The 27,147-nt window shown below is 44.3% G+C and overlaps 1 protein-coding gene across 3 annotated transcripts in view; it reads left to right on the forward strand.

The window, feature by feature from the left end:
* The first annotated feature begins 1,034 nt into the window (after positions 1 to 1,034).
* Positions 1,035 to 27,147, forward strand: part of CPEB1 (cytoplasmic polyadenylation element binding protein 1) — a 92,246-nt gene continuing 66,133 nt past the window's right edge. The window contains exons 1-3 of one of the 3 annotated variants that reach the window (XM_073618961.1): positions 1,035 to 1,224; positions 1,354 to 1,554; positions 20,747 to 20,964. In XM_073618961.1, the coding sequence (XP_073475062.1) occupies positions 1,389 to 1,554; positions 20,747 to 20,964 (384 nt within the window). In that variant the 5' untranslated portion in view covers positions 1,035 to 1,224; positions 1,354 to 1,388. Of the gene's footprint in view, positions 1,225 to 1,350; positions 1,555 to 20,746; positions 20,965 to 27,147 lie in introns of those variants that run through there. The other 2 variants (XM_073618962.1, XM_073618963.1) reach the window with 2 other exon arrangements.

Here is a 27,147-nt window from a genome sequence, read left to right on the forward strand (position 1 = left end):
GGCAAGAACTACTAAGTTGGGATCCACCCACATGCCTGGACCAGCACCCGGCTCAGCCTCTCAGCGAGCCCCTGAGCTGGCCTTGCCCTCCACATCCCCAGTGCTCCAGGGAGTAGAGAACCAAGCGATCGGTGGGGTTAGATTGCTCGGCTCTGTGTTAGAGCTGGCGGGGGGGACAGATGCTGCATCAGACCGATGCTGCATCAAGCTAAATATGATAAACCTTTTCCCATTCTTTTAAACAGCTGTAAATGGATGCTGTCTGTCATTTGTGTTTACTTTGCCTGCAATTGGTTGCTGCAATAACTAAAAACAAATGCATAAAAGGATGTAGACTAATGTGAACTGAATCTGTTTTTCTTGGCAAAAATGTGACTGACTCCTGTGTGAAAGGACCCCAACAGATCTGCTTCAACATGACCAGCACATTTGCTTATCTCTAGTGTTTCATTGCCAAGGCAATTCCTTTTTGACTCAGGCTGATTGTCGTTCCTGACTTCTCCATTCCTGTTTGAATTTTGGCCTGGAAAATGAAGGCTATGGCTGCAGGATAAATTGCTCCAATATATTTGCAGCAGCTCTTGCCACTCTGTCAGTAAAGGGACCTCTGGGCAACTTCTAAATTTCAATCTGAATTTTCAATCGACAGTCCACTTGTGTCAGATCTTGTGCTGCCCATGAGCAGAGTGGAAAGAAATATTTGTGCTTAAATTTTAATATAAGAGGCTGTCTAGACAAGCTGGGACTAGACATTCAGTTTACAGCAGAAGTGGGATAGATAAAATATTCAGTCCATGCATGGGAGCTGACATAAGCTTCAACTGGTTCAGTAGATATTTTGCTTTAAAAAAAGTGTCAATGGTGGACCATCTGATTGAATTTAGATATTTCTGTAAAGGCTTGCCTTGCTACTCCCTGGTAAACAGTGCTACATACACCAAGTTCCTGTCTGTATTCCAAGCAAACAGATTATGCTAGCACAATGATGAAGCCCAGCATTACTGCTGCTGATTCAGGCTTGGAGTCAATCCAGAACAATGTGTGGGAGGGGTGCTGGGGAGAGGGATGAAGGCAGGGCCACTTGAAGCAAAGTGTCTGCGTTTATGTGCGCAGGAGACTGCTTATTACTCGGGTAGCTGCAAAATCTATGAAAGTTTTGCTTCTATCCTCAGGATCGCATAATACAATGCCAAGACAATGATTCCTGAGCTCTCAACATAACAGGCAAGGCAGAACATCAGGGTGTGGGTATTGTTACATGACAGTGGATGCTACCTGCTGCAGGTGAAGATTTCTTATGTTTACTAGAATCATCCTGAAGAATTCTGATTTATTTTCTTCCTTTCTAAGCAGACTACCCAGATACAGAGGGAGCTACAGCAAGCAGGATGCTTTTCCCTACATCCCATGATCCATCCCCTCGTGGCCTTCCTGACACAAACGACTTGTGCCTTGGTCTGCAGTCTCTCAGCCTGACTGGCTGGGACAGACCGTGGAGCACTCAGGACTCTGATGTTTCAGGGCAGTCTAGCACACCATCAGCAGCACAGTCAGGTAAGATGCTGTCTGTATAATTGACACTGGACTTGGGCATTATGTTCTAAAACGTATTATGTTCCCTGCATTTATTGTAAAACTGAAAACCCTGTCTGACTGTAGGCTATTTCGTTTTTTTTTTTTTTTTTTTTTTAAGCCAGTTAGCCTGTTCACATTTTTCCTCTCCCTAGTGTTCGCAACAGTGCAGCTGATGCTGTTTGCAGCATTGTTTTAAAACACTCCAGAAATTTCTAGAGTGGGGTGAAACGCTTACAAAGTGCATTGCCATCCATTTCCCTGTTTCAGGGACCTGATGGCCTAACAATCTGTAGGAGGTTAGCAAAATACTTGTATGAGGCTGACAAGTGTATACCTCTAGAATTAAGGAAAGGTAAGTGCAATGCTCATAATTCAGCTTAATCCAGAGACTTGTGAACCTGGAGTTTCTACTTTAATGTTGGCCCCTATGCTAATTTGTACAAGAAATCGTATTTTTGATAATTTTTGGCCTATGCCAATCTGGCTGTGCTTTTTATTTCATTGTCATGCCAGCTTGACCAAATGCTGTTGGCTTGGGCAGCTTGAACTAAGATCAGGTTGGGTGGCCTGCTCAAATGTACGATTTAACCTAATGGTTTGTGAGATGGTAGACTTGGTATCCATAACTTTTTTGTGTTCTAATCTTTTGACTTTAATACATTTCTATGATGAAGTATATAGATACCAAAGACATGTGAAGAGATGTCAGGTCTGTGTATTAAAATGGAAACCTTTTGCAGTGTACGCAAATGGCCTCACACACTGTTGCGATCCTTGATGTGCATTTTTCTGTCTCTGAGCTTAAGGGAAATATGTTTTAAAGCAAGTTGCTAAGTTTGTTTTCTTTCCGCACAAATATTCCTGCCATCTTGAATATCGGCATAAAGTGCTGTTACTTGTGCAGCTTTGAATGTGACTCAGCTTGTGTGGTTCCTATGCTTTGAACAGGCCATAGCCTGTTCAGGCCAGAAAGACATCTCTTGAAAGGGACCTTCCACCAAGTCAGTTTACAGGATTGTGACTTAACATGCCAGTTTAATACTGCTAAGTATCTGTTGTGATGCGTTGGCTATATAATTAAAGCAAAATGTTGGCCTACCAAAGCTGTTTAGTCTCTTTAATTTATAGTAGGATTTTGGTCTTCTGAATGCCTAAGGCTCCATTCACATATATGCAAATTGGATGTTTTGAACCGCATCCAATTCGTATGACGTGAACCAGCAGCCTTCTCTATATAGCCGGTTCACATATATGTAGTGCGAATTGAAAGTAATGTACGATTTCTAAGCACTACGGTACTCTCTAGATGTGTATGCCTGGCTATTGCCTTCTATAGAAATGCATCTGAATTGCACTTGTCAGTTTTGAACACTAATTCGATCTGAAAGCGAGGGTCTCCCAATCCATGCCAGGCCCTTGTGTGTCTGGTACGGATTTTAAGGGTAACCCAACACCAGTCTTAAAATGGTGTTGGGTTCCCCAAAATACCAGACCTTTATCCAAGCATGCAGCCGGGCAGGAGCTGAGCACCCCCTACTGAACCATACCAGGCCACATGCCCTTAACGTGGGAGTGCTGCTTTGGGGCAGGGGGGTCTGCCCTCCCACCTGAAAGCACCTTATCCCCATGTTGACTAAGACAAGGGCCTCTTCCCCACAACTCTAGCTAGTGGTTGTGGGGGGTCTATGGGCAGGGAGCTTATCAGAATCTGGAAGCACTTTTAAAAAGGGGGCCCCTAAATCCTGCCCCCCTCTACGTGAATGAGTATGGACTACATGGTACCCCTACCCATTCAGCAAAAGAACAAAACACGTTTTTGACAAGTTCTTTAGTAAAAAAAAGTCCCCTGGTGTAGATCCATTGTGACTCATGACGCCCACCGCCAGACCTGAAAAGCTCTGCCTCCGCCAAAGGCTCCTGCCATCTGCCTGCTCTGCTGTGACCATTGAATAGCTAAGGGGTGGGACCACCCGATGTCACGGGCAGTGCCACCAGATGTTGCCAACCCAGCATGCTGCCGGTCTGACATAGGGTGGTAACTCACCAGTTTAGCCATTTAAGTGTCACATGGCAGAGCACACCCATGTTGAGGGCATGTGGTATTGCTTGGGGGGGGGCACGCACACTCAATTGATCGCCCCCCTTTTCCTGGCCTGCCAAGCTGCATGCTCGGAGAAGGGCTGATATGCTATAGGAGAGGGGGGGGCGGGGGAGAACCCACACTGGTTTCTAAATTTTAAAGTTGGGTTCCCCTTAAAATCCGTTCCAGACCCAAAAAACAGTTTTTGACTTTTTTTTTTTTTATTGCCGGCAATGTTTTTACATTCAGTTGTCCGCAGGGAGCCCTGCTGACGAGTTAAGGACATGGTGGCCAATCCTTTTTAACCAGCTAATGTTAAAGACTCAGGTGGCTGCTGTTTCTGGAAAAAGCACTTTCTGTGACTTCATTATGCTTCAATAAAATGTTTATGAATGTTCGCTGGTAGTATATTCCTTGCATATCTTGACACAAGTTAGGGTGACAATTGTGCAATGCAGTGATGAATTGTCTCAGTGCTGTCAATGGCCCCATCGATGCCTGAATTGTAAGTATTAGTGAACCTGTTGTGCCAATATATAGGTCTGCCTCTTCTGGCCCTAAAATGCTAGCGGTCTTCAGTACTTTTGGTCATTGACCAGAACCTCAGTTTAGCAATTGTCCCTGGTCAGTGGCTCCAAGCATTGAAACTAACAAATCACGACATCCCTGAGACAAGTTTTCAAAATGGGTCAGCATTGGAAGCGTACATTGTATAACCTCTGCAAATTAAACATATAGGTTAATTGGATGGGCATAAATTGCTAAATCATAGACATATGAAGGAGTTGAAGCAATTTGATTCCCCATTGTTCTAGGAAGGCTTTCTACAAGATTTTAGTCTTGTCAATATTTGTGCCCATTCAGCCAAGAGCATTTTTTTTGAAGTCTTACTGGTGGCTGTAATGAAGACCTGTTGGTAGGTTTAAGGTTTGGATCCTGTGCAGGACAGTGAAAAAGCTTTTGTATATTTTCATCAGCCCTCAAAATTTCCACTCGCATTTGACTGGAAATTGTGTGTAGGCGAGTGCTCGGGCAAGGGAGCATGTCCACTCAGCTTAAACAGATGTCAGGTCCACTCTGTGCAGGGAGACTGGCCAGATCGGGCCAGTGTCGGTGTCAAATCCACTCAATTCGTGCAGGGAGGCCTGTCTGCTCACCTCAGGCCAGTGTCGGGTCGGCTTGGGCGGGAGGCAGGTCTGCTCACCTCAGGCCAGTGTCAGGTAAACTCGGACAGGGAGATGGGACAGATTTGGGTAGGCACTAATGTAATTTTAAATTGCATTAACTCCATCTCCTTTTGCAAGTTTATTCTGTGGGGGGAGGCTTTAAAATCAGGGAATTTTAAACTGCATAGCGATGGCTTATGTGGGGCCACCCACTCTGCAGGTTTCTGACTGCTAAACATTAGGATGCTTCAAGAGCATGTTCAGTATGTACATTCTGTTTTCTGTGATTTTGGAAGCCCAGGTCTTGGGTGTATGTAGAGCACCCCTCAACCCTGCACTCGGTACATAGCGCAACCCTCAACCCTGCATGCAGCGCATATAGACTTGTGATTATTAAAGGTAAAAATTAAAAAAACATCCACTGTGCAGCTCGTTTTGAACAGGCCCCAAACCTGCTCTTCTGGGGTCCCTCGGCGGCTCCTCCCCACATCTGATAACCCCCTCGGAATCACTTCTCTGAGGGGGTTACCTTGGAGGTGCGCTCCCGAGTCCAGCATTTGGCGTCAGAGTCCGAATGCAGGACTCGGCTCCGGCGCTTGCGTCATTGTATTTGATTGGATAGATTGCTGTCAATCAAGCCAAGAACCCTGGCCAGAGACAGCGCGTCCCCGTGGGTCAAGTTCGAGGGGGTCAGGTACTTTTCTAACTTCTGCATAAAACATTTACTGTAACAGTGTAATTTCATGAGATAATTTAAGAGGGCGTGTTTAGGGGCAGGTTAGGGTTGAGTGGGACAACTGGTGGTAAGGCCCCTTTCACACTGGGGCGGTTTGCAGGCGTTATTGCGCTAAAAATACTTCCTGCAAACCGCCCCAAAACAGCCTCCGTTGTTTGTCAGTGTGAAAGCCCAAGGGCTTTCACACTGAAGCGGTGCTCTGGCAGGAGAAGAAAAAAATCTCCTGTCAGCCGCATCTTTGGAGCGGTGTATTAACCGCTCCTGCCCATTGAAATCAATGGGACAGCGCGGCTATACCGCGGCTATAGCCGCGCTATACGAGTGGATTTAACCCTTTTTCGGCCGCCAGCGGGGGGTTAAAACCGCACCGCTAGCGGACGAATACCGCGCTAAAAATAGCGCTGTTTTACCGCCAACGCCCCCTACCGCCCCAGTGTGAAAGGGGCCTAACTCTTAAAGCCTGTCTAGTAGCTCAAGACTTGAAATTTTGAGCCTGGTTTTCATGAATGTGACTGCTTCCTGATCACGGCTCACTTGCGACTTATCTGCAAATGTGGGGGTGTTGAGACAAACCACTTGCCAATGACAGGGGTGCTTACAATAGTCAGCTTTTATTTACTCATGGAAAAACACTTCTCCCAGAAGGGAAACCTGCAGTGTGAACTTGAGGTTGACTTTAATTTTTTAGATACACAAACGAAAGCTGGCTTTTCTTAATCAAATTTTGTTATTGCTTTTGGAGTAAAAATCTAAAGTTTTCTATTTAAGTTGCATTAATTTTTAGTTTATTCAGCATGAAATGAACTTATGTAGCATGTGGTCATATATTCTGCAATATTTACATTTTTGGTAAACTCAATGAATGCAAGCTGAGAACATGCACTGCATTGATGTATTCACAATTTCATAGTAACCATGCGATAAAACAAAGTTCAGGAATATTCCTTTATCCCATTGTTTTGCAAATCTATGTACACTACAAACTGATTCATTGAAGAGAAATTAATCTGTATCAGGCTCTTAGGCCCCTTTCACACTGGGGCGGTTTGCAGGTGTTATTGCTCTAAAAATACCGCCTGCAAACCGCCCCAAAACAGCCTCCGCTGTTTGTTCAGTGTGAGGCCGAGGGCTTTCACACTGAACCGGTGCGCTGGCAGGAGAAGAAAAAATCTCCTGTCAGCCGCATCTTTGGAGCGGTGTATTCACCGCTCCTAAACCGCTCCTGCCCATTGAAATCAATGGGACAGCGCGGCTATACCGCGGCTATAGCCGCGCTATACGAGTGGTTTTAACCCTTTTTTGGCCGCCAGCGGGGGGTTAAAACCGCACCGCTAGCGGTCAAATACCACGGTAAAATAGCGCCGACGCCCCCTACCGCCCCAGCGTGAAGGGGGCCTTAGTGTGAGAAGGCAAGTAGTAAAAGTGAAACCTAAGTGACTTTTAAACCTTGTGATCTTTCTGCACATAGCTTGAAGTGCTTTATTCCTCCGCAAAATGGCAGCAGGCTGTAAAAGAGGGTTAGTTTGGGAATAAATTAATGAAGTTCCTCTACCTATGGGTGAAGAAGGTATGCATGCAAGCAATGCAACAGATGCAAGGCCTGGTGGCTCGAATGATACAGCATGAGAAGATGTGCTGTGGACCCAGCTGATAAAGTTTAAGTGTTCAAAGGGATATTTTGTTTATGCACTTCAGTTACTAAATGTTGATGTAGTAAATACAAGAATACTAAGAGCCGGTTCACACAGGGGCAACACGACTCTGGCCGTGACTTTGCAAGGCGACCTGGAGACTACCTGAGCGCGCACCACAGCGCGACTTACAAGGCGACTTCAAGTTGTCTCCAGGACAGGCGCCTTTCCAGTGGCCAATCAACCATCAGCTTTGTGGGAGGGGTTTGCCTGAGAAAACAATTCTCTTCCTGTATTGTTGCTTCAGTTCGACAATCCAACTTTGGAGGCGACTTCCATTGAAATCAATGAGTACAAGTCGCCTAGAAGTCGGATTGAAGTAGTACAGGAACCTTTTCTGAAGTCGGAGCGACTTCAGTAGTGTACATTAAGATGGGTCTCATTGACTAACATGGAATTTGACATGTTGGGCGACTTCAAGTCAGATCCAAAGTTGCCCCTGTGTGAATGGGCTCTTAATGTTTTGATTTAATTTAAAAGAATTTGAGTAGTTCTCAAACTATGTGTAATTAACCTAGTAACCTAAAACTGGTTCTGATATCCGTTTTACTAACCTGACAGTTTATTCTAAATGGGAAACCTTTATTTTGATTGCAAATGAAAGATTCTAAATACCAGCAAGAATAAGTCCTTGCATTTAACCCTTTTGCTACCAGGCCCAGTCCATTTTTGCAATTTTTTCCTTTGCTTTTTTTATTCACTTATAGCTTTCAGAGTTGGCCAAAGACCCCCCAAACAATGTGTTTTCTGAACGCACATGATCAGTAGAATAAAAAATGCGCTACTGATTTTTCTAGATCCTGCGGTATTTGTGCAAATGTTTATCAAACCAATATTTGCAAAAAATACGCCAAAACCATTATTGGCAGGGAAAAAAACTGTAAATTTTACAAAATTCCTACTAAATATAAAAGCTTAACCTGTATTGAGTTAAAAACAAACACTTGTAAACTTTAAATTGTGCCTTTTTGCGACATGGTGAAAATTGAACAGACGCAAAAGTGTAAATATCCAAATTTCTCTAAATATGAAGGTTAATTTTTTCCCTTACAGCTTTCAGAATTTGTGAAATACCCCCCCCCCCCCCAAAAAAAAAATCATATCTTCTGAAAGCATATCTCTAAATTAAGTGGTATTTGCGCAAATGTTTATCAAATCAATATATTTGCAAAAAATACACTAAAACCATTATTGGCAGATAAAAACACAGCTAATTTTTTTACAAAATTGCTAAATCCCTACTAAATATAAAAGCTTAACCTATATGGAGTGAATAAATTAACAATTTGTAAATTTTAAATTGCACCTTTTTTGAGAAATAGTGAAAATCAGAGGTACGCAAAAGTTAGAAATCTGGAGGTTTTCCTGTTTCACTTGCAGCTTTCAGAATTTGTAAAAGACCCCCCAAACCATACATTTTCTGAAAGTACATGGCCAGTAGAATAAAGGTGCTACTGATTTTTAAGGCTGCACGATATTTGCGCAAATGTTTATCAACTATTTACGCCAAAATAGTGCACATGACTTACAAAATTCCTGCTAAATTGCTACTAAAGCATCGTTCACATGTGGCATACTAAAGTGTACGCCCACTGAGGGCCATGTTTACCCGCGCAGGGATGCACAGGTGTTCTGGGCATCCCCGTACAGGCAGTCCTATTTACGTCAATTTAGATGCAAAGGCTGCATAGGCATGGCTGCTGCTTCCAATCTGATATCCGTGTGGGTACATAACACCAAATGCAGACAGTGTGAGCTCAGGGACATGTAAAATTGGGAGCAACGGCTCTGTTCGTGCAGGTGCCACATCCCAAATGACCTCAATGGGACTGCCTGCACAGAGATGCACAGAACACCTGTGCATACCTGTACACTGTGTATACCCTGTGTGAACAAGGCCTTGGGATCCTTTCACACAACACACTGATCGGATCTGCCTGTCTGTTTTTTAGGCGGCCCAATCTGACCACCCATTGTTCTCTATGGAGAAGCTGATGTAAATGGACATGTGTCTGTTTTACACCTGCCTGCATCCGGTCAAGTCCACTAAACAGATGGATGGGGATCCCATTCCCCATCTATCTAGTGGATCACATGGCATCCGATGGAACTGGAGAGGTGGTCCGTTTCCATCCGACCACCTGATGAACAGCGAGCTGTGTCCATGTCCACTCTGTATCAGCAGACGTGGATCTGTCGTCCGCCAGATCCCCTGCTGAGCAGGCAAATCTGCTTGACAGTCAGCTCCCATCTGAAAGGGTTCTTGCCAGGAGCAGCTGGTCCATTAGGGGTGCTGGGGCACTGCCCCTTACATACGTTTGCATGAGGTTTTTTTTTTTTTTTTTTGTCCCCCCCCCCCCAGCCACATGATTAAAGCCTGAGGCTCCAATTGGCTTGAAAAAGGTTGGGCTTGGGGCACAGAGCATTGTACCCCAAATTCACCCTCTTGTGACAATAGCAAATTAATATTCACTATTGTCTTGCTGCATCTCCTGGACAATCAGGACAGATAGGATTGGCCGGGAGGGGAAGCTGAGGAAGCTGTGCAGGGGGCGTCGCCATGGAGGGGTGAGTGTGGGTGGACCCAGGGAGTCTTGCTATGTTTGTGTTTTAAAGTCAATTTGGGGGGGTAGGTAAATGCATGTTTACTAAATCACAACTTCACCCCCATCAGCACCGTTCCCCTGCCACGATCTCCAAGCTGACAGATCAAAGATCTGTGCAGGGAGAAGCTGCGGGAGGGGGAAGGATAGATGCCACTTGGAGTGGCCATGGATCAGGGGTGCGGGGGCAGTTTGGGGGGCGGGGTGGTGATCTGACCAGCGGATATAAGCTTATATCCATTGAAGTGGCCCTAAGCTTCTAGGAGAAATTGGGTCCGTATGCCGTACTGACTTGGCCACTTGCGGGCACTTCTGTAGGTCTGTACGGACTTGGCAGTGAAAAGGTTAAAGAGCACCTGATTCAGATGCATCATGGCAGTGCTTGTTAGTGGGCATCCACTCCAGCTGCTGCACATCCCTCACCTTGTCACTGCTGCATCACCAGCTGTCCCATTAAAGTGAATGGTACTGCCAGTGAGTCAATAGCAGGTCGAGGAGCCACTGCAAGACAGATGACAATTGCTCTTTAAAAATTACGATTTAAATCAAGCCTTTACTAGTGATTTAAATCAAATCCACCCTGTTCAGTTTCCTTTAGCTTTACCTTCAACTATGTAGTGCAAGGGCCTGCCTAATTGCATACACATTGAAAGTGTTTAGGTATGACCTCATTATATGGTTTTGGTAAATCTAAAGGAAAATTGTAGTGTATGGCCAGCCTTACATTTCCCCCTCCCCGCTGACCATGCTGCTGTCCTAAGGTGCCTCTGTGCTCCTTCATTCAGAGTAATGGCACTCTAATAAAGGAGGGGGAAGGGAAACAAATACAGCCACCACATGATTGGTAAGGTGCAACAAATTACATTTTGGGTTGTTAATTCAGCTTTAAGCATTGTCTGGGCTTTGCAGAGCCTATAGTTTGGGGTTTTTGCACAGTTTACTAATGGTTTTCTGCAAAGTTGCTTCTCTGCATATCTTGCCTACAAAAGCAGATTCATTTTGTTTAATTCCATTTTACAGTTTAGTTTAAATTTTTTGTTAAAACAAAACTAATCCTATTGAAAATCTGTAACTGTACTCATTCAGTGACTATTGGTGGTCATTTTAATTGCTACAACCAAGCCTGCTGTTTTGGCTGTGTCCCAGGGATGCTGTTAATACAGGAGGCTGTGTTCTGAAAAAGATTGACTGGTCCTGGATCTAATCCCTGCATATGCTTCTGCAATAAAGGGTGTGATTCAGCAGAATGCACCCCATGCTCTGCCTTACTATGTGCCAAGTTCTAAAATAGATATTGCAGGGGAATGAGGGCTGCGGTTCTGGTCTCAGGGTCTGTCCTTCTGGTTTTCAGCCTAAACCATGTCATTTGCATTGGTACATCTAAATAGAAATTTCATATGAATGTGTCAAATATGTAGTGTTTCAGTTAAATTTCTAGTGTTTTAAAAATCTAGATAAGGGTGCTTATTCTGGGATGCACAGAACTGAGTGTTTGCTCTAAGAATGACTTTATCCTTCATGGAATGCTGTCCTGATCTCTAAGTGATGGATCTGCATAAAAAAACACCAGCCCTTGAATGATGGAGGCAGAAAGGTTCAGAAATGTTGGTGGTGGGAGGGATGACAACTTTCTACTGTTTCGTATAACCACTTCAGCATTTGTTTAGGGCCATGTAAGCACATTGATCTTCAAAAATGCAGTACACAATAAGTTTTCATCTTTACCCCTTGCAGCCAAAGGCCTCTTTCAGACGAACGATCCGTTCAGGTCCGCCTGTCAGGTTTTTTAGGCGGACCCTCTATGGAGCGTTGGATGTCAGTGGTGACATGTCCGCTGACATCCTACCCGCTCCGATCCGAAAAAGTGTAATGGAGGAAAAACCTACTTTTCCATCCGTTATCGGATCGGGTGATGATGGACTGTACAGTCCGTCATCTGATTCCTCCCCCCCCCCCCCCTCGGATCCGTCCCGTGTGAAAGGACCCAAAAGCTGTAAAATTAAACTACCAGCTTTCTGAAGATTTATTACAATGTGAATTTTGTCTTACAGAATGCGCCTCATTGCTCAGAAGCATCGCTTAGATCCTGCTGGGGACTGGGTTCCATGCAGATGTCATACCTAGCACATCTTACCAGTTAGATCATGCTCAAACACAAGCAGAAATATTGCCCTTATAGTGGTCGTGGGCTTAAAGCAGAGTTCCACACAAAAATGGAACTTCCGCTTTTCGGAATCCTCCCCTCCCCCCCCCATCCAGTGTCGCATTTGGCACCTTTCAGGGGGGTGCAGATACCTGTCTAAGACAGGTATTTGTACCCACTTCCGGCATAGACTCCCATGGGAGTCTACACCTCTTCCCGTCCCCACCACGCTGTCTCCTGGGAAACACACAGCTCCCAGGAGAGAGCGGGGACCACTTGGGACGCGCAGCGAGACTCGCGCATGCGCAGTAGGGAACCGGGAAGTGAAGGCGCAACGCTTCACTTCCTGATTCCCTCACCTAGGATGGCGGCGGCAGCTGCCGAGAACCGAGCGGGTTCTCGGCGTCGCCTGCCGACATCGCTGGACCCTGGGACAGGTAAGTGGCCATGTATTAAAAGTCAGCAGCTGCAGTATTTGTAGCTGCTGGCTTTTAAATTTTATTTTATTTTATTTATTTTATTTTTTTTTTTTTTTTGCGGTGTGGGTGGACCCCCGCTTTAAGTGGTTAATATAAATTGGTATCTCTGATCTTTCAAATTCCATTGTCCTGTGGATCTCACAATCAGGGCTTTACACAGGACTTTGACTAGTTTGAGAATTAATGCCCACCCCACCATTCGACAGTTGCTCAACTACTCAGGTTATTGCCATTTGATAGCTGAATGGTGGGCTAGGGCTTATATTCAACTTCAAGTCCTATTTGGTCAATGCTTTGTCTAAGGGGCTACACAAATTTCAGTACAGAAGTTACCACCTTGTAGTGCCTGCAGTTATATTTGGTCTGGTTTGGTTCAAGAATGTTGTTGTATTTTGCTAATTGTATGTAGCTAATGGCTAGAATAGTATGTCCATTTCACATGCCTACTGTCCAGCAAAATTGATAGCAATAGGGCTTACCCTGTACAAATTGCTCCCAAGGAGCTGGAAGTTAACCACTTGACCTCTGGAAGGTTTTACCTCCATGACAAGCCTTTTAATTTTTTGCTATTCGGCACTGCTACTTTAACTGGCAATTTCAGTCATGCAACACTGTACGTAAATGAGAATTTTTATCTTTTCACATAAGTGACTTTCTTTTGGTGGTATTTGATCACCACTGGGTTTATTTGCTATAGAAATGGCAAAAGACCAAAAATTTAGAAAAACTGTTATAAAACACATCCAATGAAATTTCTTCATAAATGTAGGCCAAGATGTATTGTTACATATTTTAAGAAAAGTGTATTGGTTTGTGTAAAATTGTAGGGTCCTCACACACATTCGCTGGTCTTTCATTTCTTGAGGCCCTTAAAATGGCAGGACAGTACAAATCTCCCACCCCCCCACCCACGTCCACTTTTGGCAAGTAGACATTCTGGTATTGCTAATGGTGAGTTTTTGTGGGGGGGGGTTTTTTTCTCCCCGTTTTTTTTTTTTTTTTTCTTTTTCTTCAGAATTGTTTAGTCGCCACCACAGTTGCGATTATCCCACAGCTATCACATGGTAAAGGGTTCTGTGATTGGCCAAGTAATAGCTGTGGGCCAATCACAGTATCACTGAGTCGTAGCTGTTATGAATGAAATGAATTCATAACTGCTGTGCAAACACATTATCAATATGCACAAAGCTCATAATTCCCCCATACTCATTCACTTGGGGGTGGGGGGGCCGGGATCTAGGGGCCCCCTCTTTAAGGAGGCTTCCAGATTCTGATAAGCCCCCTGCCTGCAGACCTCCACAATGACCTGCCAGGGTTGTTGGGAGGAGGCCCTTGTCCCATCAACATGCTCCAAAGCACCCCCCATATCGAGGGCATGTGGCCTGGTATGGGTTCACAAGGAGGGGGGGGTCTAGAAAACAGGGGTTGTAGTGACTGGATGGTCCTTGGTACGATACGGCACCTCATCCCAATAGGTTTAAAATTGAGATATGCATCGTAGAATAGGGGATTATTGCGGTGCCAAAAGAAAACTAAGGTACATAAGTAAAAATATACAATACTTTATTAACAAGATTAAACAAATTTAAAAACCTTTTTTTTTTTGGTACAATAATGTATTGTACCAAAAAAATGTTTTAATCTTGTTAAAGTATTGTATATTTTTACTTATGTACCTTAGTTTTCTTTTGGCACTGCAATAATCCCCTATTCTACGATGCATATCTCAATTTTAAAGGAGGGGGGGGGGTGTTGTGGTTAAGGATGTTGGCAGCCTCTGCATCAAATGCCAGCGTTTAGAAGATGTCGGTGTGTTTTTTTTGTTCTGCCAAAACGCTGCTGTTCCAGAACACGCTGGCCCTGGGTTGTGTTTTTGGTTATACAGCTAAAAGCCTAGGTGTACATGCTGAAAGCAGCAGTAAAAATGAAGTGTACATGAGGGCTAATGGCTTTGTTGATCTCTCTGCTGTTACCCTGGCACATTGCCTGTCTACTTGGTCATTTTCTTTGGGGTTTATGTTCTCCCCATACAGATCCCCTTCCTTTTCCTGGTGGTCTGTTAAATGTCTAAAGTTAACCAGCCTCAGATACCTGGGTTGAGTAGTTCCCACTTTAAGGCTCGGTTCACACTGGAACCCGCTGTGGACTGCACAGAAGCGCTGTGCGTCCCTGTTCCCGGGACGAATCGGCCCAAATCTATGCCTGAATTCGGCCCTGAAACTGAGCCAAAGACGCACAGCGTTTCTTTGCTGTGCGTTCCACAGCCGTAACGGAGATATGTGAATCGGCTCCATAGGGAGCCAGTCGCATTCTCCTGCTATACAAATTGGAAGCTGCGAAATTCGCATAGGTGTGAACCCGGCCTTAAGGACCTCCTGACCAGGCTGCTTAACTACTTTCAATAGTTTTTTTTTTATTGCATTTTTCATAAAGATGGGAAACATTGGTACATTCTGTTGTACATTATAACTAGTGACCAAAAACTAAGGCTTTTGTATGAGTACAGTGGTAAAGTATGGGTCACACGAGCCTTTACACATTGGATAGTCAATTCTGGTGTTATAGCAGGGGTACCACCCACCAATTCCAGACACCCGACATAGGATCAAACTTTCATGGGGTGGAGGGCGGTACGGCCCACCGTCAAACTTTGTATGCAATAGTAATTATTGGAGCAAGAAAACAGATATGATGAGGCATAAACATATTGAAAGCCAGTACAAACAGATCTGAAATATATCTGTAAATTTGAACGTGGAACTCGTATTAAGTCGATTGCCTTAACGTATGTAAACACAAATTTGTGTGGTACCATATAGCATTTAGGGAGAGAGGGCGCAATAAAGAACTCCATCTACTACAATAGGAAAAGGGGTAAGAGGTCAGGGCACATGGGTTTGGAAGAATTGATTACTGAAAGCTTTAGAGTCCACCAAGAGTGCCTCTGACTACCTTATGCCCAGCCCCAGAGCTCCCTGGATTAGACCAGAAGAGAACCTCAGTAGAATACATTTTTAGTAGACCTGAACTGTTTCAGTTCTTAATCAGCAAAACTAAAGATAGAATTAAGGTACCAAAAGTTTTAATGGGGGGGGGGGGGAGGAGAGGAGGAGAAGAGGCTGGATAACTTGCCTCCACATTAGCAAATCAAGTGGTATTGAATTGATAGCTCCAGGTTGGAACAAGCCATGTGACACACGAGTGCTTGGAGCAGTCAGCTGTTCAAAAGCTTTTTATATCCAGACAAATTTACTGTAGCCTTACTGTTTTTGGTTGGACTTTAATTTGTCACTTAATTTACAGCCAATGTAACACTTTATTACTGTAATGTAAGCAGGCTGTATATACAGTAATGCGTCTTTATATTTGGCTGCAAAGTACTGCAGCAAAGTTTAACAAATTTCTTGGTATTCCTATTCCTTGCTATTGTAGCCCAAGGATGCTTACAGCAGCCTAGTGCCCCTGCTTGTAACCTTCCTTGGGCTACAATAGCAAGGAATTTAGAACAGTACTACTCCCTGAATAGTGTTCCTTTGGGCCGTGTTGGACTGCAGGAGACCTTGAGCTGTGGTCGAATTCTACTTTGGGCTTGCAGCACATGGTATATTTTGCAGCATAACTGCATTACAGTAATGGGGTTCAATTTGGGTTTAAAGGAATCTATGATCATCCTATCCACAGGTAACAGTGCTGCTGAGTTAACTGCAGAAGAGCTTTGTCACCCAGTTAAGTTTAAAACCTACAGATTTTCTAGCAATGTCAACAGGTAGAAAAAACTATTTGAGGAACGTGCTGCTGTTTTAATGCTAGTGATGTGCATATATGTAGTTCTTGTTTCACTCATGGTAAAGTTGTGTTTCCCACTGCTAGTCTATTAATAAAGGGAAAGCTAGACATACAATGTGTGCTATCATCCCTTCTGTCTAAAGAACATGCTGTATTTAATATAAATCATCTGTACCTTGTTGAACTACATCCCTATTGGAGCCAATTCTGGCATTTCTCTCCATGTAAAAATCACTTGGAACCACCAAACTGTGTGGTGGTCTAGTTTGTGTTTTTATTTTTTGTTTTTTTTTAGGCCCTTGGTTTTGCTTTTGCCACACTTGCACAGCAGGTTTTTTTTTTTTTTTTTTTTTTACCTCTTAGCGCAGAGGGGCCGCATATTTGTGTAAAAGAATGTAAACAAACCTATGCTGAAAGCGTGAAAATAATTTTTGGTGCTAAAAAACCAATGTGAAAAAAATTGCTACCAAATCGCTCAGCTGGCTTGTAAGGACAAGGCTTGCTACGCAAGCTGCTGCTGCTTGATACAATGTATTCAGCAGACTGTCTGCTGAATACATTGCATCAAGCAGCAGCTTGCGTAGCAAGCCACAAGCCAGCTGAGATCTGCCTATCTGCTTATCTGCATGCCTAAAACAAGTCAGGCACACGTGAGTGTATCACTGTGCTGTCTTGCCTGTGAACTTTCATTGCAACAATATTGCGCAATGTTTTCTCTGTTTATTTTACATAAAACCACTTGATACTGAGAAAATTACCATTCATTGTGGTTGTGGAAGAAATAGCTGAGGGTGAACAAATAAGTACTGCAGGAATCCAGATATCCCAGATTAATGAGGATTGAACTGTCGCCTGTTACTTATCCTATCTCATGAATGTAATCATCTATATTTAATCAGATTCTATTGGCACTATTTATCTATTTATACTCATCAATTGTATATATATTGCACCTTTATAAGCATATCATTTATTTATTATGGAGGATTCAACACTTATCACAGGGAATATATCTTATTTATTTATTGGCACTAATTTGGATTGATTACTATTTGCAAACGCATTTTTAGTATTATTATTTATTATTCAGGATTTATATAGCGCCGACAGTTTACGCAGCGCTTTACAACATTAGGGCAGACAGTACAAGTACAATACAATTCAATACAGGAGGAATCGGAGGGCCCTGCTTAGAGCTTACAATCTAGGAGGGAGGGTCAAGTGATACAAAAGGGTAATAGCTGTGGGGGATGAGCTAATGGAGAAAATAGTGCGGTTGTTAGATGGAGGCAGGATAGGCTTCTCTGAAGAGGAAAGTTTTCAGGGATCGCCTAAAAGTGGATAAAGTTGGAGACAGTCTGACAGATTGGGGTAGGGAATTCCAGAGGATGGGCGAGGCTCGGGAGAAGTCCTGGAGGCGGATATGGGAGGGGGTGATGAGGGAGCTAGAGAGGAGGTCTTGGGAGGAACGGAGATGGCGAGTAGGTTGGTATTTTGAGACTAGATTAGTGATGTAGCTGGGGGCAGAGTTGTGGATGGCTTTGTAGCTTATTGTTAGTATTTTGAATTTAATTAGTTGGGCGAGTGGTAGCCAATGGAGGGATTGGCAGAGAGGGGTAGCAGACACTGAGCGGTTTGTAAGGTGGATGAGTCTGGCAGCAGCATTCATGATGGACTGAAGGGGGGGATAGTCTGTTTAAAGGTAAGCCAATGAGGAGTGAGTTGCAGTAGTCAAGGCGAGAGATAACCAGGGAGTGAATCAGGGGCTTTGTGGTTACTTTGGTTAGAAAGGGACGTAGTTTAGAGATGTTGCGGAGGTTGAGGCGGCAAGCTTTGGAAAGTGATTGGATGTGGGGCTGAAAGGAGAGTTCAGAATCCAGGATAACACCTAGTACCCTGACATGTGGGGATGGGTGGATGGTTTTGCCATTGCTCTTGACAGAGAAGTCGGGGGAAGAGGAACGTGGGGGAGGAAATATTATAAGCTCGGTTTTGGACAAGTTGAGTTTGAGGAAGTGGTGTGACATCCATACAGATATGTCGGTTAGTAAGTTAGTGATGTGTGAGGAGACTGATGGAGTGAGTTGAGGGGTGGAGAGATAGATTTGTGTCATCAGCATAGAAATGATATTGAAAGCTGTGAGAGGCTATCAGCTGACCCAGGGAAGAGGTGTAGATTGAAAATAAAAGAGGTCAAAGAACAGAACCTTGGGGGACCCCAACAGGGAAGGGAAGAGGAGTGGAGGAAGTAGAATTGTAAGTGACACTGAAGGTGCGTTGGGATAGGTAGGATGAGAGCCACTGAAGAGCACAGTCACGGAGACCGAGGGAGTAAAGTTTTTTGAGGGGGTGGTCAACCGTGTCAAAGGCAGCTGAAAGATCCAGAAGTAGGAGTACAGAATAGTGTCCATTGGTTTTTGCAGTTAGTAGGTCATTTGTGAGTTTTAAAAGAGCAGTTTCTGTAGAGTGAGGGCGAAATCCAGATTGAAGGGGATCAAGAAGGTTGTTTTTAATGAGGTGGTCACTCAGTTGGTTGTAAACCAGGCGTTCAAGGAGTTTAGAGGAAAAGGGGAGCAAGGAGATTGGGCGTAGGTTAAGATTGGTAGGGTCCAAGGACGGCTTTTTGAGTATGGGGGTGACCAGTGCATGTTTTAGAGCATCGGGGAAGATGCCAGAGGTGAGGGAGAGATTGAAGATTTGGGTTAGAGAGTAGGATAGTATATCTATACACAATTGTTGCTTAGTTTACTTTGGAGATATCGCACCACTTCCAGTGGATTTGTATAACTGGAGGAACACAGTTTTTAAATATTTGATTTTTTTTCATTTGCGATTTTTATATATATGCGATTTTTTTTTTTTAGCGACTTGGTAGCAATTTTTTTCACATTGGTTTTTTAGCACCAAAAATTATTTTCTCACATTGATTGAACTTTGTATCAGAGCGCATCAATCTGTTATGTTTTAATTTTTAGGGGATTCTGACCACTATATAATAGCAGCTTGATATCATTGTCTAACAATTTTTATTTAATTAATTGCACGTGCATTCACATACATTTGATTGTATATGTCACGCTAGAACATTATTGCGCTTGGTGTTTTTGTTTATTTACTTTATAGTATGAGCCAATGCTTTCAAAAGCTGGTAATGGGTTGTGTTTTTTTTTTTTTCTTACCCCCCCCCCCAAATCTGGCAAAACTGGATGAGGGATGTTTCAGTCCTCAGTCATCTCTGTTAAGCTAATAGAACCACCAGCTTCAATACTGGGCTCCATGGTGGGATGGAAGAAACCGAAAAGGCAGCGGGGGGCGGTGGGCTTTTAGCTGCTAGGATTGCTTTTACATTAAAGCGCATCACCGACAGATACTGGTAACGCCACTAAGTCCATGACATCCATGGGTAGTTTCTTTTAATAGGTCGTATGTTTCCCAGGTCTTTCCTGTCCTCAGGGAAAGTTCTGAGGGAGGCGTTTCTAGTACTTTGCTGATGTGTGAATCTGCACAGTGCTGATTGCTGTGCTGGTCACATGATGATAAACTTTCAGGGGAGAATTTTATAATGGCAAGTGTTAAAGTGGTTGTAAACCCTTTACAACCACTTTAACCTACAGGTAAGCCTAGATTAAGGCTTACCTGTAGGTGATTGAAATATCTCCCAGACCTGCATGGTCTAGGAGATTTCCATTCGCCATAGGGCGATTTCTTCTGCGCATGCGCCGGAGTTAGAAAGGGCATGCTGTGCTGTTTCTAGCTCGGGTCATGCCGTTGAAGGCGGTTCCAGCGCGGGAGTGACGTCACGCGACTCTGGCCTGTCACAGAGCCGGAGTTCGTGGCCCCAGAAGGAAGAGGGGTGAAGAATGGACACTCGCTACTATGCATAGTAGCCAATTATGCTTTACTTTTGCAGGGAAACAAAGGAAGTAACATCCATCAGGGTTTACTTCCTCTTTAAAGCTTCATATAAATCTTTCAAAGTAACCCAACCCACCCCCCAAGAACATGGTATTTAGATTGACAATAGCTAGATATCTATCTAGAGGAGATTATGCCAATCGCAGGTAGTGTCATGCCCCACCAGCCTGTCTGGTGTGTTTTTGGGACGAACATGGTGAAGCCTCCATCACCATATAGCCTGTCTCCCTAGTGTTTAGCAATGAGGACCTGGAGGTAGGGGAGTGAATCTTGCCTCCTGTATATGACTCTATAGTTGTGCGTGCTGCACAGACAATAGAGGAAATTAACAGCTTAGAAAGGAACAGAAGCTTGCGCAAGCTCAGGAGGAACCATGAACAGCAGGATCAACCAAGACTTTTGCAGTCCACAGAAAATGCTTTTAGTGTATGAATATAATATAGCATGTTTTGACAATTTAATATGCAATTTGTATATTGCACAAATTTAATTTTTTTGTAGTTTTCTTCATTGGATTGTGTTTAATGTTTTTTTTAGTCCTAACTTAATGTGGCTTTTTTTTTTTTTTTTAGTTTTCAACCTGCTCAACAACCCTCTAGGAAAACCACCACCTCTTGGCTTCTTGCCACTGGATCCCATTGGCTCAGATTTTGTAGAGAAATATCCCTCCCCCCTGCTGCGTGGCTCCCGACTGGATAGCCGTTCAATTTTAGACTCCCGTTCCAGCAGCCCCTCAGATTCTGATACTAGTGGATTCAGCTCTGGTTCGGATCACCTTTCTGACTTGATTGTAAGTTGACAGCAGCGTTCCTGGTAACAAACTTTTCTTTCTTTTCACTCTGAGGGAACCAGGCTTACTGAAGCTGCATATTGGTTGCCTCTCCCGACAATTAAAACCATCTCCAGAAGCAAGGTTTTGAAGTATTCGAAATGTATTACCTGAGCGTGCAGGACAGATTTCTTTATCCTGTCAACTGGGTTATATGCAGCTACCTTCAGGTGTGGGATCAGACACTAGTGAAAATGGTACTAGAATATCAAATAGACAGTTTTTGCTTGTGGCCTTTAAACCTGCCTTTTCATAGATTCTTTCTTTCTTTTTTTTTCCATTTACTTAATCTTCTAGTATACCATAGCTGTTGCAGCTTTTCTTACAGCTTCTGGATTGGTTGAGTCATCAGCGGGTCCTTGGGACCCTACTTGGAGCCCTGACATGGGGCCAGTCTGTTATGTTTCTGCCCTGGATCCTGCTGTGAGCGATCCCTTTGCACACAGTGCAACATGTGGAGTAAGCACACAGGGTGCTCTATGGAGCTAAAACGCTGGAAACCCCTGCTACAGATACAAATGGGGAGGCTTGACTAAACACACTTCATGTTACTATTACAGCTTCAGGAGATTAATGGAGGCAAATTCTATAACAAATCAAAGTATATAATGAGCATGAAACGCATCCATGTTTCTTGAAGTCCATTGTACAGACTTTCTACAGCTCATTCGTAGTCACAGGTTCTTACCACTTCAGCTAATATACAGGTGTCTCCTGCACAGCCAGCTCTTCTGACAGGTGTAGGAGCATTCACAGGGGGCAAAAGCCCTGGTAAGAGTATTTCCAGGGGAGCCCAGGGGGTGCAGTGGAGGCTCCTAGCACAGTAGGCCACCTATTGTCTACTAAACTCTGCAGATATCTTGGGCCTCCAAGGCTGGGGGCTGAGCACTGTGGTGTCTGTTATCCCAGGTACTTGGGAGGCTGAGGCTGTTGGATTGCTTGAGTCCAGGAGTTCTGGTCTATCCTGCACTATTGGCGTGTCCACACTAAGTTCAGTATAATATGGCTTCAGGGGAACCTGAGCCACTAGGTTGTCCTAAGGAGAAGTGTTAATTCCCAGAGTGGGGCCTTAATGGTTGTCATTCGCATGATGTGCGTTTGTATGAAGAGAACACATCTATCCCCTAGATGACTTCTCAGAGCGGTTTTTGTCTTGAATGTGTAACCTCATAACAGTTCAGATCCGCAGCCCCAGGCTAGCACTCCGCCAGCTCAACAAAGTATTGCACCAGCCACGCTGGTCTTGCCCTCCACTAATGGAGGGACACCGTGGAGGGCACTAGTGAGAAGCTGAGGAGCCAGTTAGTGCTTCTTCAGGCTCCCAGGTGGAGTCAGAGGTAGAGGGGTTAGACGGAGTCCTCTAGACCCTTTCGCTACAAGCTTTCCCCTGGAGGAGCTCTTGGGAGCCATCTGTACCATCCAGGAGGAGAAGCCGCTATCGCTCCATGACCAGATGTATAGGGGCCTGGGGCAACAGAAGGTGTTCATGGCCCATGAAGTTCTGGTAGAAGCCATCAAAGAATGGCAAGATGCGGAGAGGAAACCCTTTCAAGGGCCCTAAAGTGTAGGTTTCCTTTCGTGGAGGACGGTCCATCGGTCTGCAAGATCGGTCTGCAAGAACTTTCTTGCATCTCTGGAGCTCAGCCACAGTGATCTTTGGGTTCTTCTTTACCCCTCTCACCAAGGCTCTTCTCCCCTGATAGCTGTTTGGCCAGACGACCAGCTCTAGGAAGGGTTCTGGTTGTCCCAAACGTCTAAGGATTATGGAGGCCATTGTGCTCTTAGGAACCTTAAGTGCAGCAGAAATTTTTTTGTAACCATGGCCGGATCTGTGCCTTGCCACAATTCTGTCTCTGAGCTCTTCAGGCAGTTCCTTTTTGACCTCATGATTCTCATTTGCTCTGACATGCACTGTGAGCTGTAAGGTCTTATATAGACAGGTGTGGCTTTCCTAATGTGTGTAAATTAATGAGGAAAAAAATGAAGTTAAATGATTTTAGCAAATGGCTGCAATATAAGAGTGAAAAATGTAAGGGGGTCTGAATACTTTCCGTCTCCTCTGTATATGTATGTGTATATTCTGTTTGTAATAGAGTAAACTTAAAGCGTTTGTAAAGGTGTTTTTTTTTTTTTTTTTTAAAATAACAAACATGTTATACTTACCTTCACTGTGCAGCTCGTTCTGCACAGAGTGGCCCCGAACCTCGTCTTCTGGGGTCCCTCGGCGGCTGTTTCAGCTCCTCCCCGCAAGCATTCACCACCTTAATGCGAGCTCCCTCGCACGGTGGTGAGTGCTTGCGGGCGCGCTCCCGTGATACAGCCGGCGGCTATAGCCGCTCGCTGTATCACTCGGCCCCGCCCCCCGGCGCGCCGCGTCATCGGATGTGATTGACAGCAGCGCGAGCCAATGGCTGCGCTGCTTTCAATCCATCCACTGCAGCCAATCAGCGGCCAGGGTGAGCGGAGGAACAGATGTTGGGAACGCGAAGCTGACTTTCGAGGCGTCAGGTAAGTAAAACGGGGGGCCTGGGGGCGGCGGTTCTGTCAGAAGTTTTTTCACCTTAATGCATAGAATGCATTAAGGTGAAAAAATTTTTACCTTTACAACCCCTTTAACGTATAATACATAGAATATATTGGATGCAAAATAATATAAGGATATGCGAAAACACAACAGTTGACAACGACAACCATTTGTCTGTTGAAAATAGGATGCATTGAAACAAAGAACAAGACTTCTAAATAAGATTTCTCAATTGTGTGTGCATTAACCATGCAGATTGCATAAAACACTCAAAGTATCTTGCATCTAAGCTAAACATGCTTAGAACATTGCTGCAGCTACAGGCCACTCCATTCTGATCCAGGGAGGGGTGACCGCACACAAAGCGTATCTGAGGCCCGACAAAGTCACTCAGAGGGTGCCCCTGAACAGCCCCCTCAAAAGTCTCCACCAGAGTCTTGGAGCGAGTAGTCAAGGGAAACTTTTTTGGCATTCATAAAAATATAGGTATCATTCCTTTTTCCTGATTCAAGGGGATACCAGTGGTATTGAGTGATTTGACGCTCTTGTCCCCTTCTTCTCCTTTGTCTCATTATAGGCCTGTTATTTTGTCTCCTAATGCTGTTTGAGTCTCCCATTGAAGTTAGTGGGGGATTTTTACCAGCACTAGGTCCTTCCGAGACATTAGAACTCCATGAGTAGGTGTTTTATATATATATATATATATATATATATATATATATATATATATATATATATATATATATATATATATATATATATATATATATATATATATATATATATATATATATATATATATATATATACACACACACACACACACACACACACACACACACACACACACACACACACACACACACACACACACACACACACACACACACACACACACACACACACACACACACACACACACACTCACACTATTTGGCCCTCAGATGCGCCTTGTGCACTTTGAGTGTTTTATGCAATCTGCATGGTTGGTGCACACACAATTGAGATCTTATATTTTGATGTCTTGTTCGTTCTTGTTTCAATGCAGATATCTTTATATTTTTATCAATTGTAGATGTATTCACGTCCTGTTGCAACTACCCTCCCTGAAGAACTAATGGTCGCAGACTCAAAACACATTGGGTATCTGTTCCTATTTTCAACAGACAAATGGTTGTCAGCTGTGTTTTTGCACATCCCATATTTTGCATCTGATATACTCTGTATTATACATGTTACGTTTTTAACTTCTATTAAAAACATACATTTCTTATACTGTCTTACTGACCAGATTGTACAGTACCCTTTCAAAGTCCCATTTAGAGGAAAATCTTTTGTAACTATTTAGTCCAGGGATGGGGGTTAGTTAGCGTCATCTTTTTTGACAATTAGCACTATTTAGAACAAACTCCATGTGTTGGACCTGTTATCCGCTAAGTATCAGGCCTTTGGGGGAAAAGGTCCTGCAAGCAGTGGTCCCACCCTAAGGTGAAGTGCTCATTTATCCTCTCAAAGGTGGCTGTCTTGATAGACTATTAGGGAAAAGCAGAGTTGCATACCGGTAACTTTTCCAGCAGTCTTTCAGGACAGCACCTGTACCCACCCAAAAAATGTTTGCAATAAGTCACTGGCAGGGGAACAGTCAGGGGGATTAAAGTTGTGTGACTTGTCTTCTCAGCTGGCCAGAGGTGCTTTTGGAAAACTGAAGGTCCAGTGGGGCAGGAGGGGCTTAAATTTTGACGCTAAATCAGTGTTTCCTCTGAAGGGAGGAGCCGGTCTCTCAAAGGTGGTTGTCCTGAGTCTCCTGGAAAAGGCGTTGCCGGTATGTACAGTGGGGACGGAAAGTATTCAGAACACCTTTTAAATTTTTCACTTTGTTATATTGCAGCCATTTGCTAAAATCATTTATTTTTCACACAGCACCCCATATTGACAGAAAAACACAGAATTGTTGAAATTTTTGCAGATTTATTAAAGAAAAACTGAAATATCACATGGTCCGAAGTATTCAGAACCTTTGCTCAGTATTTAGTAGAAGCACCCTTTTAATTGAATACAGCCATGAGTCTTTTTGGGAAAGATGCAACAAGTTTTCCCTTAACGTCTTTCAGGACAGCACCTTGAGAGCGTGGCTCCACCCACTTGACAGGAAACACACCTCCACCAAACTTCAAAAGGAGGCTCCTTCCCACTTATCAGTTTTTGTTTCCTCCGGCGGGAACACATGTAGGAGTTTGGAGCTCTCAAGGTACTGTCCTGAGAGAACAGGCTCCCTACTCAAGAGAGCCGGTTCCTCCCATTTGCCACAGGCTTACGGGTGCCGGGTGGATGGGCTCCTTCTCCCTTGTCAGTGCTCAGGGAGAGCCAGGACAGCTCCAGGAATCGCTGCTCCTGGCCAGGGGCGTCAGGCATGACAGGCACTTTTGTTTTGGCCAGCACATGTTTTCCTGACACCGCCGCCATCTTGGGAAGGGCAGTCAGAGGACTGCATCCGCCGGATGTGAGGTATCAGAAAGTGGGGCGGCATCAAACGAGCAGGCGCTAGGCGTCATTTCAGCCGGAAGCGCAGGGGGAGGAGGGAGGAATAGGTCTGGTGCCTACATATTTCTAGTTCCGGTCCGGCGCACAGGTGCTATTAGAGTGCGGAACCAGCGTTTTTGCCACAAGCATCACGCTGCTGCCTCAGCATGGACTCAGGAACCGCAGCAAGTGGCACAGGCACCAGCAAGGCCCAGGTAAGGAGCAGACTGTAGTTTCTGCTCAGCGTTACTGTGGAGTCTCTCTAGCCCTCTTCTCCCTAAATGTTTAGTGAGGGTATTTTTTCCCCCTGGTGGCAGAGGGGCCTGTCAGGGCACATGAGTCTGGTGTTTTTCTCACTGTGCACCTGTGGTGAGCATCTTAAGTAATCAGGCTGACTCTAAAGGATGGTTTGTTTTTGTTTTCTCTTTTGTTCCCTTATGGCAGGCCAAGAGCTCTGACCCTGGGATTAAAAAGAAATGTCCTTCATGCAAAACTAAGTTAAATGAAGGCTGGAAAAAGACTTTATGTCAAACATGTATTGACTTCTTGGTGAGGGAAGAAACCGCTTCCGCATGCAGTGATCTAATCGCATCTGCCAAAAAGGAATTGGATACTACCATTACTACCACCAATCCTTCAGATCCTCGCTCACAAATCCATCTGCAAGTCAGCCCACTACCTCACAGTCCTCTCAAGGCTCACTGTTGGTCCCGGCAGTGGAGGCAGAAATGGGTCCTCTGAACCAGGAACGGCTTTCCCCCTCTCATTCTAATGAATCAGATGGGGATGAGCTGGAGAATGTCTTCCAAATATAAATTATCTTTGGATCAAGTGGACAGCCTTTTGAAGGCTATTTATGCTACTCTAGGCCTGGAGGAAGAACGTAAGGAAATGTCTTTACAAGACAAAATGTATGCAGGGCTTAGCAAGTCCAAATCTCGTACCTTTCCAGTCCACGCAGGGATCTCTGAAACTATCAGTGGGCTGACCCTGATGGGAAACAATTCTTCTCTAGGGCTCATAAGAGAAGGTTCCCTTTTGATGAAGACCCAGCAGCTCTCTGGAATAAGGTTCCAAAACTTGATGCAGCCTTTTCTCAG

Source organism: Aquarana catesbeiana, linkage group LG03 (assembly GCF_042186555.1).
Source record: "Aquarana catesbeiana isolate 2022-GZ linkage group LG03, ASM4218655v1, whole genome shotgun sequence".
Taxonomy (NCBI): domain Eukaryota; kingdom Metazoa; phylum Chordata; class Amphibia; order Anura; family Ranidae; genus Aquarana; species Aquarana catesbeiana.